This window comes from Castor canadensis, chromosome 3 (assembly GCF_047511655.1).
Source record: "Castor canadensis chromosome 3, mCasCan1.hap1v2, whole genome shotgun sequence".
NCBI classification, from domain to species: Eukaryota; Metazoa; Chordata; class Mammalia; order Rodentia; family Castoridae; genus Castor; species Castor canadensis.
The window spans coordinates 35868638-35881165 of NC_133388.1; the positions used below are offsets into that span (position 1 = coordinate 35868638).

The 12528-nt window shown below is 35.4% G+C and overlaps 1 protein-coding gene across 2 annotated transcripts in view; it reads left to right on the plus strand.

Moving 5' to 3' along the window:
• Positions 1–12528, plus strand: part of Med6 (mediator complex subunit 6) — a 98755-nt gene that overhangs the window by 44290 nt on the left and 41937 nt on the right. The window contains exon 7 of one of the 2 annotated variants that reach the window (XM_074067670.1): positions 7528–8288. The exons of the other annotated variant lie outside the window; for it this stretch is intronic. Within the exon in view, the coding sequence (XP_073923771.1) occupies positions 7528–7620 (93 nt within the window). The 3' untranslated portion in view covers positions 7621–8288. Of the gene's footprint in view, positions 1–7527; positions 8289–12528 lie in introns of those variants that run through there. 2 annotated transcript variants of the gene reach the window in all.

Here is a 12528-nt window from a genome sequence, read left to right on the forward strand (position 1 = left end):
AACCTAAAAATTCATGGTGTGGAAGAAGAAACAGATACAAACTAAGAGCATAGTAAACCAATGAAATTACAGCAGAACATTTCCCCAACTCTAGAGAAAGATACGAGTATCCAAATACAGGAAGAATGTAGAACCCAAAAATGGACACGACAAGAACCTTTGCATACTACATTATGGTCAAAATGCTGAGTAGAGAAAAAAGAAAGAATATTGAAAGCAGCAGAAGAAAAATGCCAGCTCACTACATCAGAGTTATCAGAATTACATCATTTCTTTAAGCAGAAACCATAGAAGGCAGGAAAGCATGAAATGATGTATTCCAAGCCCCAAGAGTAAATAACTGCCAATCAAAATTACTGTATCCAGCAAAGTTATTTTTTAAGTTTGATGGATAGGCACAAACTAAAGCAATTCATGATCATTAAGCTAGCATTGCAGAAAATACTTAAAGGAATTTTACACACAGATGAGGAAGAAAGTCACAAACATCAAGAAGTTCGGGAAACATGTTTTAGTAGAAGAACAGATAAATAAGGAAAGAATCAAGCATACTCAACTTGGTAAACCAGTGAACTCTTAAGAACAGTAGAAGAAGGAAAGAGCAAACAGTACTTGAGACAACCGGGAACAAAACAAAAATACAGGAATTAGCAAACACCTCTCAATAACTAAATATAAGTGGTCTTAACGTTCCAGTTAAAAGGTACAGATTGGCTGATTTGATAATAAAACAAGATCCAGGAAGACACACATCATTAGCAAAAATATGCACTGACTGGAAGTGAAAGGATGAAAAATGACACACCCTGCAAGAGGAAACTGAAAGCAAGCAGGAGACAAAGCTGATTTTAAAACAAAACTAGAAGAGATAAGTCACTAATATTAATAAGGGGAATATTTCATCAAAAGATAAACACTTGTAAATTTATATGCACCAAACATTGATGCATCCTGTTTCATGAAACAAACACTTCTGAACATATAAAAAGGATCAGATAGGTCTAGACATGACAATAGTGGTGAGTTCATTGCTCCACTCTCATCAGTTGATTATCTAGATAAAAGATATCAACAAAGAAACTTTAGAATTAAACTACCCCACAGAGCAAATTAAACAGATATATAGAGAATATTCCATCCATCGCCTACAGAATATACATTGTTAGCAGCCCGTGGAAGTTTCTCAAAATAGATCACATTTTAGGCCATAAAGCAAAGTCTTAACAAATTCAAGAAAATTGGAATAGTTTCTTGTATCTTACTAGATCATAATAGAGTAAAATTAGACATCAATAGCACAAGAAACTTTAGAAAGTATACAGAACACATGGACATTGATTAATATGCTTTTGAATGATTAGTGGGTCATTGAGAAACCAGGGAGTCATTGAGGAAATGAAAAAATTCCAATAATTAAATGAAAATATAGCATGCAGAACCTGTAGAATACAGCAAAGATAGTTCAAAGAGGGAAGCTTATAGCTATTAGTGATTACATTAAAAAGTCAGATACATCTTAACCTAGTTACTCATGCAAGCTCTTAAAAAAACAAGGAAGCTAAACCAAAATTGGTAGATGGAAAGAAGTAATAAGCATCAGGGTAGGAATTAATGAAATGGAACCTAAAAGAACAATACAAGGAATCAATGAAACAAAGAATTAGTTCTTTTGAATAGATAAACAAGATGACAAACTTAGCTAAACTACCCAAAGGAAAGAAGACTCAGTAAAATTAGCAATTAAAGAGGAAATACAACAGATACCAAAGAAATTCAGAGGACTATTGGAATACTTTGAAAACTTACACATTAAAAAAAAAACTAGAAGGGATAAATTTCTAGATGCATATTACCTTTCAAAATTGAAATAAGATCTGTAATAAGCTATGAGTTGAAGCAGTAATAAAGGGTCTCCCAATGAAGATAAGCCCAGGACTTCGCTGATTTACTGCTGAATTCTATCAGACCTTTAAAGAAGAACCAACTCCAGTGTTTATCAAACTATTCCATAAAATAGAAAGGGAAGGAACATGCCCTAACTCATTCTACGATGCCAATATTACCCTGATAAAACTGGATGAGGACCCAATAAAAATGAAAACTATAGAAAAATTTCCTTGATGAACATAGATGCAAGATTTCTCAATAAAATACTTACAAACTGAACCCAACAACACCTTAGAAAGAGCATGCTCCATGATCAAGTTGAGTCATTATGGGAATGCAAGGATAGTTCAACATATGCAACTCAACATACATACTACAGCACACAAAGACTAGAACAAAAATCATGACTGTCTCAATAGATGCAGGAAAAGGTTTTGACAAAATTTAACATCCCTTCATGATAAACCCCAGAAGAAATTAGGAGTAGAAGGGCTGTACCTCAGTAAAGTCTTTATAAGACAAACATAACCAACATTATATTAAATAGGGAAAAATTGAAAGCATCTCCTCTAAAATCAGAAATTGGACAGGTAGGCCATATTCTCCATTGTTATTCAATGTACTGCTTGAAATCTTAGAGTAATAAGGCAAATGAAAGAAATGAAGTAATACAAATAGGAAAGAGAAATGTCAAATTATCTATATGCAGATTATGTGATCCTATATTTAAAAGCCCTTAAAGACCACTAAAAATTTTTAACTCAGCATGGTGGTTCATAAAAAAACTGAAAATAGAGCTACCAGATGATCAGCTATATTATTGTTGAATATACTTCAAAGAAATGTAAATCAGCATGCAATAGAGATGCCTCCACATTCATATTTGTTGCAGCACAATTCAGGATAGCCAAGTTACTGGATCAGCCTAGGTGCCCATGCATAAATGAATGAATAAAAAATATGGTACATATACACTATGGAGTATTATTTGGCCATAGGAAAAGTGAGATGGTATTTGCAGGAAAATGAATGGAACTGGAGATCATCATGTTAAGCAAAGTAAGCTAGACTCATAAATATTGCATATTTTCTCTCATAAGCAGAATCTAGATCTAAAATAAAAAGGACATGAACATACAATGGAACTATTTGAGTGAGGGGTAACCAGCAGGTGGAGGAAAGGGAAAAGAGGGCAATTGAGGGGAACAACATGATAAGAGCACATTTTATGCAATATGTTAAGGTTACAAACGAACCCATTTTAAAATTTTGTAAGAAAGTTTGATAAAAGGGGGAATGAGGAAGGGGAGAGAATGGTGATAGAGGATTGAATATGATCAAAGTACATTATATGCATGTATATAAATATTACAATGAATCCACTCACTTTGCACAATTAAGATACACTAGTGAAAATTATTCTTACTCTTTTTTGTTTTTTCTTTTATTTTTAATTGACAGAATTGTTGGACATATTTGTGGAGTCCAATGTGATATTTCAATACATGCACAAAATATAATGTTTTGATCAGATGTAGTCATCACCTCAGACATTTGTGTTACAAACATTCAAAATCCTATTAGCTATTTTAAAATATGCAATTAAATATTCCCGGCAATAGTTGAGGTCCTGTAGTATAAAATGTTAATGACTGTTCATCCTATCCAGCTGCACTCCTGTACTTGTTAACCAGCCTGTCTCTATCCTTCCCCCTCTGCCCTTCCAACTTCTGGCAACCACTGTTCTACTCTGTTTATAGGAGATAAATGTTGTTAGCTTCCACATATATATGAGAATATGTGATTTGTCTTTATTTACCTGAATTATTTCACTTTAATATAATGTCCCCTAGTTCTATCCATGTTGCCACAAATGAGAGGATTTCATTCTTTATATGACAAATAATATTCCATTATATATATATATATATATATATATAAAATGGAATGTTATATAATATTATATATATTATATGTATATGCACACACACACGTCTTCTTTTGCCACTCATCTATTAATGAGCACCTAAGTTAGTTCTGTGTGTTGGATATTGTTAATAGTGTTGTAGTTAACAGGGGAGTGTATTATCCTTTCAATATACTGACTTCCTTTCCTTTTACTGTATTCCCAGTAGTGGGATTATTTGTTGTATGATAGTTCTGTTTTCAGTTTTTTGGGGAGCCACCATACTGTTTTCCACAATGGTTGTATTAATTTACTTTTTACCAACAGTGTATGTGATTTTGCTTTTCTCTATCATCTTGCTGGCATTTATTATTTTTTGTTGTCATTTTGATAGTGGCCATTCTAAATAGGGTAAGATGACATCTCATTGTGGTTTTGATTTGCATTTCCCTGTGATTAGTGATGTTGAGTGTTTTTTCTTGTTTTGCTGTTTATTTTTAATAGACTTTATTTTTTACAGCAGTTCTGTGTTCACAGAAAAATTAAGCAGGAGGTAGAGAAATTCCCAATATGCCTTCTGACACTTCACATAACCTTCCTCACCATCAATATACCACACTAGAAAAGGACATTTGTTACCACTGATGAACTTATATTGACATATCATTGTCACCCCCAAATCCATAATATTACACATTCTATGGGTTTTCAGAAAAAGGTGTAGTAGCATATTTAGATTTATCAATATTTTCTCTTATAGAATACTTTTACTATCCTAAATGTTCTCTTTGCTCCTTTTCTTCCCTTCTTCACCTGAACCCCTGGCATTAGTCCTTTTATTGTCTCCAGATTTGATTTTTCTAAAATGTTATATAATTGGAATTACATAACATGCAGCCTTTTCAGATTGACTTCTTTCTTTGAAAAACACACACTTAAGTTTCCTCCATTTCTTCTTAGCACTCATTTCTCCTTAACATTGAGTAATATTCCATTGTTCTGGTGTTCCATAGTTTATTCATTCACTTCTGAAGACATCTTAGTTACTTCTAACTTTTGAATAAAACTGCTATAAACATCTGTGTGTAAGTTTTAATATAGACAAGTGTTCAGCTTCTTTGGGTAAATACTAAAGGGTGTGATTGCTGCATCATACGGCAAGAGTATGTTTAGTTTGTAAGAAACTGCTAAACTGTCTTTCAAAGTACATTTTGCATTCCTACCAGCAGTGAATGAGAATTCCCGTTGCCCCACATTCCTACCAGTATTTGCTGGTGTCATTGTGTTGGATTTGTATTGACTATTCTAATAAATGTATAATGACATCTCATTGTTTTAATTTGTAGTTCCCTAAAAACATATTCTGCTAGCATCTTTTCATATGCTTATTTTCCATGTTCTTTTTTAATGAGATGTCTGTTAAGGCTTTTGCCTATTTTCTAATTAAATTGTTCGTATTGTCAAGTTTAAGAGTTCTTATGTATTTTTATAAGTTCTTTGTTTTGTGGTACTGGTGGTTGAACTGAGGGCCTCACACTTGCTAGGCAGGCACTGTACTACTTGAGCCACTCCACCAACCCTTTTTATAAGTTCTTTATTAGATGTGTCTTTTGCAAATATTTTCCCCAGTTTATAGCTTATCTTTTCATTTTCATCCCGACATTCTTTTACAAAAGATATATTTTTCATTTTAATGAAAACTTTCCAGTTAATTTATTGATGTTATCTTTAATATTGCAACAAAAAAATCATTACAAAACCCAAAGTCATCTAGATTTGTTTCCAATGTTATCTTGTGGGAGTTATATACTTTGGGCTTTGACAGAAGCTGAGCCTAGTTCCTCCTCTGAACTCAGAAAAACTCAGATGTTTTTCTGATTGTCTACATTTCTTTTTGGGTATCTCAAAAGCACCACAAATTCCAAAAAGCCAAGAGTATATCCATGATCTCCCATTGCTTCATTTCTATATCCATTGAATGACCTCACAGTCCATGTAGTTATACCAGCCAAGAAACTAAGACTGTTTCCTGATACTGTCCTTTCCTATCCACTAAACATAATCCCTCAGTATAGACTGTCATATATATCTATTTAATATTTCTTAAATCCTTTCATGTTCTTGGTCTCCACTGCCACCTTAGCCCAATTTATCATCATCTTTGGTCTCTTCCTTTATATACTACTAATTTGTGTACCTCCATCTATTTTGGTATCAATTCCATGCATTCTCAGCAGAACAGAACACACAATTCTAGAAGCAAATCAGTTCATATTATCTTTTTTTCCCTTGTGCGGTATTGAGGTTTGAACTCAGGGCCTACAGCTTGAGTCACTCCACCAGCCCTTTTTTATGAGAGGTTTTTTCAAGGTAGGTCTCAAAAACTATTTTCCTGGGTTGGCTTCTGATCTCTGCCTCCTGAGTAGGTCGGATTACTTGTGTGAGCCACCAGCACCTGGCTTCATATTATCTTTTTGAATTCTCTAATAGTTTCCCATTGTTTGTAGGTAGTCACATTCATTATGGTCTATGAAGATTTGCATGAGCTGCAAGATTTCCTCTTGTATCTTGTCTTGCACCATTACCATCTCCTTCCTTTTTGATCCAGGCATATTGACTGTCACTACTGTGTAGATGCATGGTAGAGTGCTTTCGTTTATGTTGTTCTCTCACACTAGCACACTGTTTCTTTCCTTGTTTCCTTCATTAACTCCTATTTAATCTTAATATCTCAACTCAAGTGTTGTTTTTTTGTTTGCTTGCTTTTTGAATCAGGATCTTGCTATGTAACCCAGGCTAGCTTCACACTCATGATTCTCTTGCCCCAGCCTCCCAAGTGCAGGGATGACAAGCATGATCTTCCACAAATGGCTCAAGTGTCACTTTTTAAATAGAAAGCTTCTTTGACTTTCTTCAGATCAAGTCCTCATACAGTATCATATAGTCGATTGTTTTTGTAGTTGCACCCATTGTGATTTTGCATTTGTTCATATGAGTACTTGATTAATTTTTACATTTCTCATTGGTTAATAAACTACCTATTAAGATATAGGCTTAACTATTTTGGCTCACTATGTAGTCCCAAGTCCCAATATAATGACTAGAGCAGAATTTCCACTCAAAAATAACGACTGAATGAATACATGACTAAAATCAGTCTCTGACTTGGTCTACTTAACACTTCCTTCCATTTGTGATATGTTAAGCTATAAATGTACACTAAATGACTTTTAAGGTACAACTTGAAGAAAAATAATATATCTGATTATATTCTTTCTATTTACCCCTTTGCTTTAAATCTTGAGTTTAGGAATTTAAGCTTTCAGAACCTCTGACCTATGTATTATCTCATATAACATAAAAAATACTATGCTTTTGATGCATAGATGGTACCAGGTGAGTGATTTACTTAAGATTATACAACTAATTAGTGGTAGTCATGGGTCTAGAATGCTAGTTTCCTAATACTCAATTCAATTCAATTCTTTCCCTACTTATAAGTCACTAGGAACTATCCCATTAAAAGCAGAATAGATTAAGTCAGATTGCAGATAATTGCTCTAAAAAATGTGTAGATCAATTTACCCCTGCCATGATCTGTGGGAAACCTAAAGACCACCACTTGTTACTAGGTTTAATTCAAACATATGCTCCCACAAGAGATCTAGCAAGACAATCTCTGTAGTCTCCTAAGAAGTATATTTAGTCTTCATGTCTGGTCTTATCCTTTTCAGACATGTGGTTCCTCCTCTACTTCAGCCCTGTGGGAAAACAGCATTCATCTTTCGAGAGGACTCAGCAACAGAATGCCATGTTGGGTGAAGTAGAGAACAGCCCTCACCAGACAAACCAAACATGTTGGAAACTTAAACTTGACCTGGATCCTACTTCCAGAACTGATGAATCAGTCAAGGTTCTTCAATGAAACAGAACCATCAGCATAGATATAGACATACACATAGTTATAGATTAAGAGGTAGATAAATGAGAATTGGTTCATAGAATTATGAAGGCCAAGGTGGCCCACAGACAGGGCAAGATAGATGTCTCAGTGTTACTGGTATATGGGGTATTCTAGATGTCTCCTTGGCTCTTGATACAGGGTCCAAGACTAGAATGCTGTGTCAGGCGGTAAAAGAACCATGAAGAGACTGGATATGACTGTCCAAGCCTGTAATCCTAGTTACTAGGAGGGTGGAGATCAGGAAGATAGCAGGTTAAGGACAGCCCAAGCAAAAAGTTCACAGGATCTCATCTCAACCAATGACTGTATGAAATGGTGTGTACCTGGCATCCTAGCTACGTTGGGAAGCATAAATAGGAGGATTATAGTCCAGGCTGGCCAGGGCATAAATATAGGAGTCTGCTTCAAAAATAACCAAAGCACAAACAATTGGCAGCATGGCTGAAGTGATAGGTCACTTGCTTAGCAAGTGCAAGGACCTGAGTTCAAACTATAGTACTGCCAAAAAAAAAAAAAAAAAAGACAAGACAACGAAGTAGTTAATGATAGTAAAGAGTGATATATTAGCCAAGTATAAAGTACACCATGAGGCATGAGGCAGGTAAATTGGATAAAGCCAACCACCTAAACAGGGACAGTATACCTCAAAGGAGGTAAATTCACTACGGAAGCTCAATGTTGAGCATTTTTTTTCAAATACTTATTAGCCATTTATGTATCTTTTGAGAAATATCAGATTATTTGCCTATTTTAAAATAACTTTTTTCTTTTTATTGTTGAATTGAATTTCTTATATATTCTAGATATTAATCCCTTGAATCCCTTGTCAGGTATATAGTTTGCAGATATTTTCCCCAATTGTGCAGATTGTCTCCACTTGTTGATGTTTCTTTTGCTGTACATATTTTTAGTTAATTACAATCTTGTTTGTTTAGTTATGGTTTTGTTTCCTGTGCTTTTGGGGTCTTATACAAAAAATGTTTGCCAAAACCAATGTCCTGATGCATTTCACCTACATTTTGTTTTAATAGTTCCATTGTTTGGGGTCTTACATTTAAGTCTTTGCCCATTTTGAGTTAATTTTTATAGCTGGTGAGAGATAGGAACCCAGTTTCATTCTCTGCACGTGAATATCCAGTTTTCCCAACATCATTTATTGAAGCTGCTGCCCTTTCTCCCCAGTGTATGTTCTTGGAACCTGTGTTGAAATCAATTGGCTGAAAATATATGGACTTATTTCTGGGTTCTCTATTCTGTTCCATTGGTCTGTATGTCTGTTTTTTATGCCAGTACCATGTACTTACTTTCTTCTTCTTTTTCCTCTCCTCTCCCCACTTATCTCTTCCCCTCCTCCCCCTTCTACCTACCAAGTTGCTGTTACTACAGAAATTTGCCATCACTCCTGGCTTGTATCATGCTCTTTTGGTTAGAATATCTTTTTAGTGTCTTCAAAGTCACGTATTGTGATATCTTCAGTTTCTTCTTTTTGTTCAGAATTACTTTGTCTAGTCTGGGTATTGTTTTTGTTCCCTAAAATTGTAGGAGTGTTTCTATTTCTGTAGAAAATGTCATTGGTATTTTAAAAGGGATTGATTATATGTTTTGATCATTTTTTAGTATTAAAAAGGCTGTTTATTTTTAAGGCAAATGAATATATTCTCTTTCCCTTTATACCACTTTTTTTTATAATTCTGAAATCATTAGGGAACGTAGAGTGCAATCCCCATAATGTTTTTTATTTCAGTGAACTGTGGTGCTGTGACTAAAACAAAGGAGAGGTTCTTTTAGGGCCATCATTGTATGTTCTGTATTTGATCTTAGAATTTTAGTGTCTTGGAGTTCATTGAAAGAGTCTTTAGTGTATTTCAATCCTTCTATCCCATCCCTCAGTACTTGAGATATTTACAATGTCATCATAATAGTCACTTGGTTCCCCCACACTCTTATGTCAGCAAGGTATTTCATCGCAATCAGCATTGAATGCTAATTTAATTAATTGTGATGCCACTCCACATTGAATGGGAGGTCAGCAGTGTGCTTAAGGCCATGGACATGCCCAAACCAGCTCCAGATTTTCATTATGACTCAGAATCACTCCTCTACCAGGTCTTGTATGTCAAGATCCGAGTCCTGAAAAGAAACCCACCAAAAGAAATTACCATAGGAAAATTTGAGAAGATGTTAGAGGACTGAGAAGATAAAACAAGAACACTGTGGTACACAGAGGTAGGATCTTCCAGAAGGAGCTACAGTTCCAAGAAAAGGGAAACAATTGGGGTTATGGTAACCTAAATGCTTTTATAGTTAGTCTCATGGTTCTAGACTGGAATTATGTAAAGGATATGATACTGGTGATTTTGGAACTTAGGAAAAGAGTTATGCAGCTGATATCTTGCCCCCTTAGAAAGTGATAGTGAGGTAGTACTGGTACCTTAGGGGCTTAGGAGAAGATTCTTCAAAAGCTATGACTCAGATCTCAGAGGGAGGACACTACACACTTGGGGCTGGTATTAAGGCTATTTATGGCATGGCCTGGTAGAACTGGTAGTGGAACATCTGAGAAAGAGACATTGTCAGGCTGGTGTTGGTTGCCCAGGGGCCTTGAGGATGGTCTGGTATGACTAGTTCTCAGAATTCTGAGGAGGGAGCATTATCTGAACGTGCTCGTGGAGCTTTCTTTGGTATGTGGTAATATCACCGCTGGAACAGTGTTGGTACACAGACAGCAACAGTAACATACTTTTAGGAAATATGTTTTTGACTTTTACTGTCCCTCTAGTGCACTTCTAGGTAAAACTCTTTGAAGAGCCAGGTCACTGCAGAGAAATGTAATGTGAAGAATGCCATAACTACCTTAATAAACTAAGTATAAAGTTTAGGCTTAGAGTTCAGAAAACAATTGATCATCAGCATAAGAACTCTCATTTTTGTGGTGCAGGCAATAGCAGTTACATTTATCTATGTGAAGCTTTCCTGTATTTTCTACTCTATTGTGTTTCATTTATTTGTGGGGCCCTGATTTTGTGCCCTCCTGTGGTTTGTGACCCATGTTTGAGAAATGCTGAAATAGGTCATGACCAAGTAAGTGGAGATGTGGTTAGGTAGGGATTTTTGAGGAGTTTGAAATAGCCCCTTTTAATTGAAAAACTAATGGTTGAGGCAGAGAGATGCTCATGGTGGTTGAAGTTCAAGTGATGCCAGTAGAAGGTGTGATACCAGTTCATATAATTAATGGGAAGGTGATGTTCCTTCAAGACTTGTCTTTGGAGTGATGCACTGATGACAAAGACTGTCCTGCTCCTAAGATTCTTTGCAATAAACTTTTCTATTGTTAACTGTCATATTTTGACAATGCTTTGTATATGTTACTATATCCTCTCTATTCATCTGTTTTTGTACTCCTATATCAATTCACCCACTCCCACCTTTTTTTAAAAATTATTTTCTATTTACTTAACTTAGCAATGCTGTTCAAATTTCACAAGGGTGGACCACTTGGGTTTTCATTTTGCATAGCAGACTCATGCCCATTCCCATCCTAATCTCCAAAACTCTGTGACAGATACCAAGGATATAATCATAAGAGACATAGAGAGGAAATCTTGTGATTAGATTTCAGCCTTACCAGACATGCTTTTCCTGAGAGGTTTCATCTAGTGATTGGCTTCCTCTTGTACCATCTAGTGGCCATTCAATAGTTTTAGGATCCTACCTATATGGTTGCATGCTTTATTGACAAAATAATGCCAAGGACATTGCTTACACTTTGTATTACTGATCCCATTTATATCCTTATTTAGAATATTTAGGCTACTACTATGTGTGTCCAAATTTACTAATTATTAATACTACTTGTATATGCAAGTGAATGACCAAAATTAATTTTATCTCAGCCAAAATTTACATTTTCAACAGTAATGAGGTTTTAATGTTCACTAAAGTCGTGGTTTGCTGAATATTTTAATGAACTGACTGTAGGCCTAAGTTCCTTAATACAGCTTTTTTTACAAAATTGAAATTGAAATGGATAGATTCAGGTAACTCACCAGCCATGTAAAAGCTAGAATTGAGTCTATATTGACAGGACAGATGAGCACAGTAGGCTATGTGGAGAGAAGGCTGCTGCCTTTATGCTGTGATTGGAGGAAACTGAGCTGTGTGCTCTGTCCACAAACAACAAGGCTATTTGTGCCCCACCCTCTGTTGCCCCATCACTATGCCCCTCTTCATTTGAATGACAGGGATTTTTTTCTGTTTTTTTTTTTTTTTTTTTTTTTTCGAGATAAGGCCTCACTATATAGACAAGGTTGAACACAAACTTGATTGTAACCCAGGTTGGCATTGAACTTTTGATTCTCCTGCCTCTACCTCTCAGATGCTGGGATTACAGGTGTATGCTACCATGCCTCTCTTGTCCAGGACTTTTGTGCAGATAAGAATGCATTATAAAATAAAAATTTGTCTTGGAGGAGATCTTCCAATACTAATGAGTATTTTAAGTGGACCTTTTGATTACTAATTTAGACCAGAATTGGGTCTGTATAAGATGTATGTGGATAAGAAAGGGGAGATGGAGCAAACTGCATGAATGAAGGAATAGGTTTTGTATGTTGTTCACATGCTTGTTGAATGTGCAGTTTGCCGGTAGATTTTTGGTTTGGTGCTAATATCTCTTTTTCTTTACGGTACTGGGATTTGAACTCAGGGCCTTCACCGTGAGCCACTTCACCAGCCCTTTTTTTGTGATGGTTTTTTCAAGATAGGGTCTTGT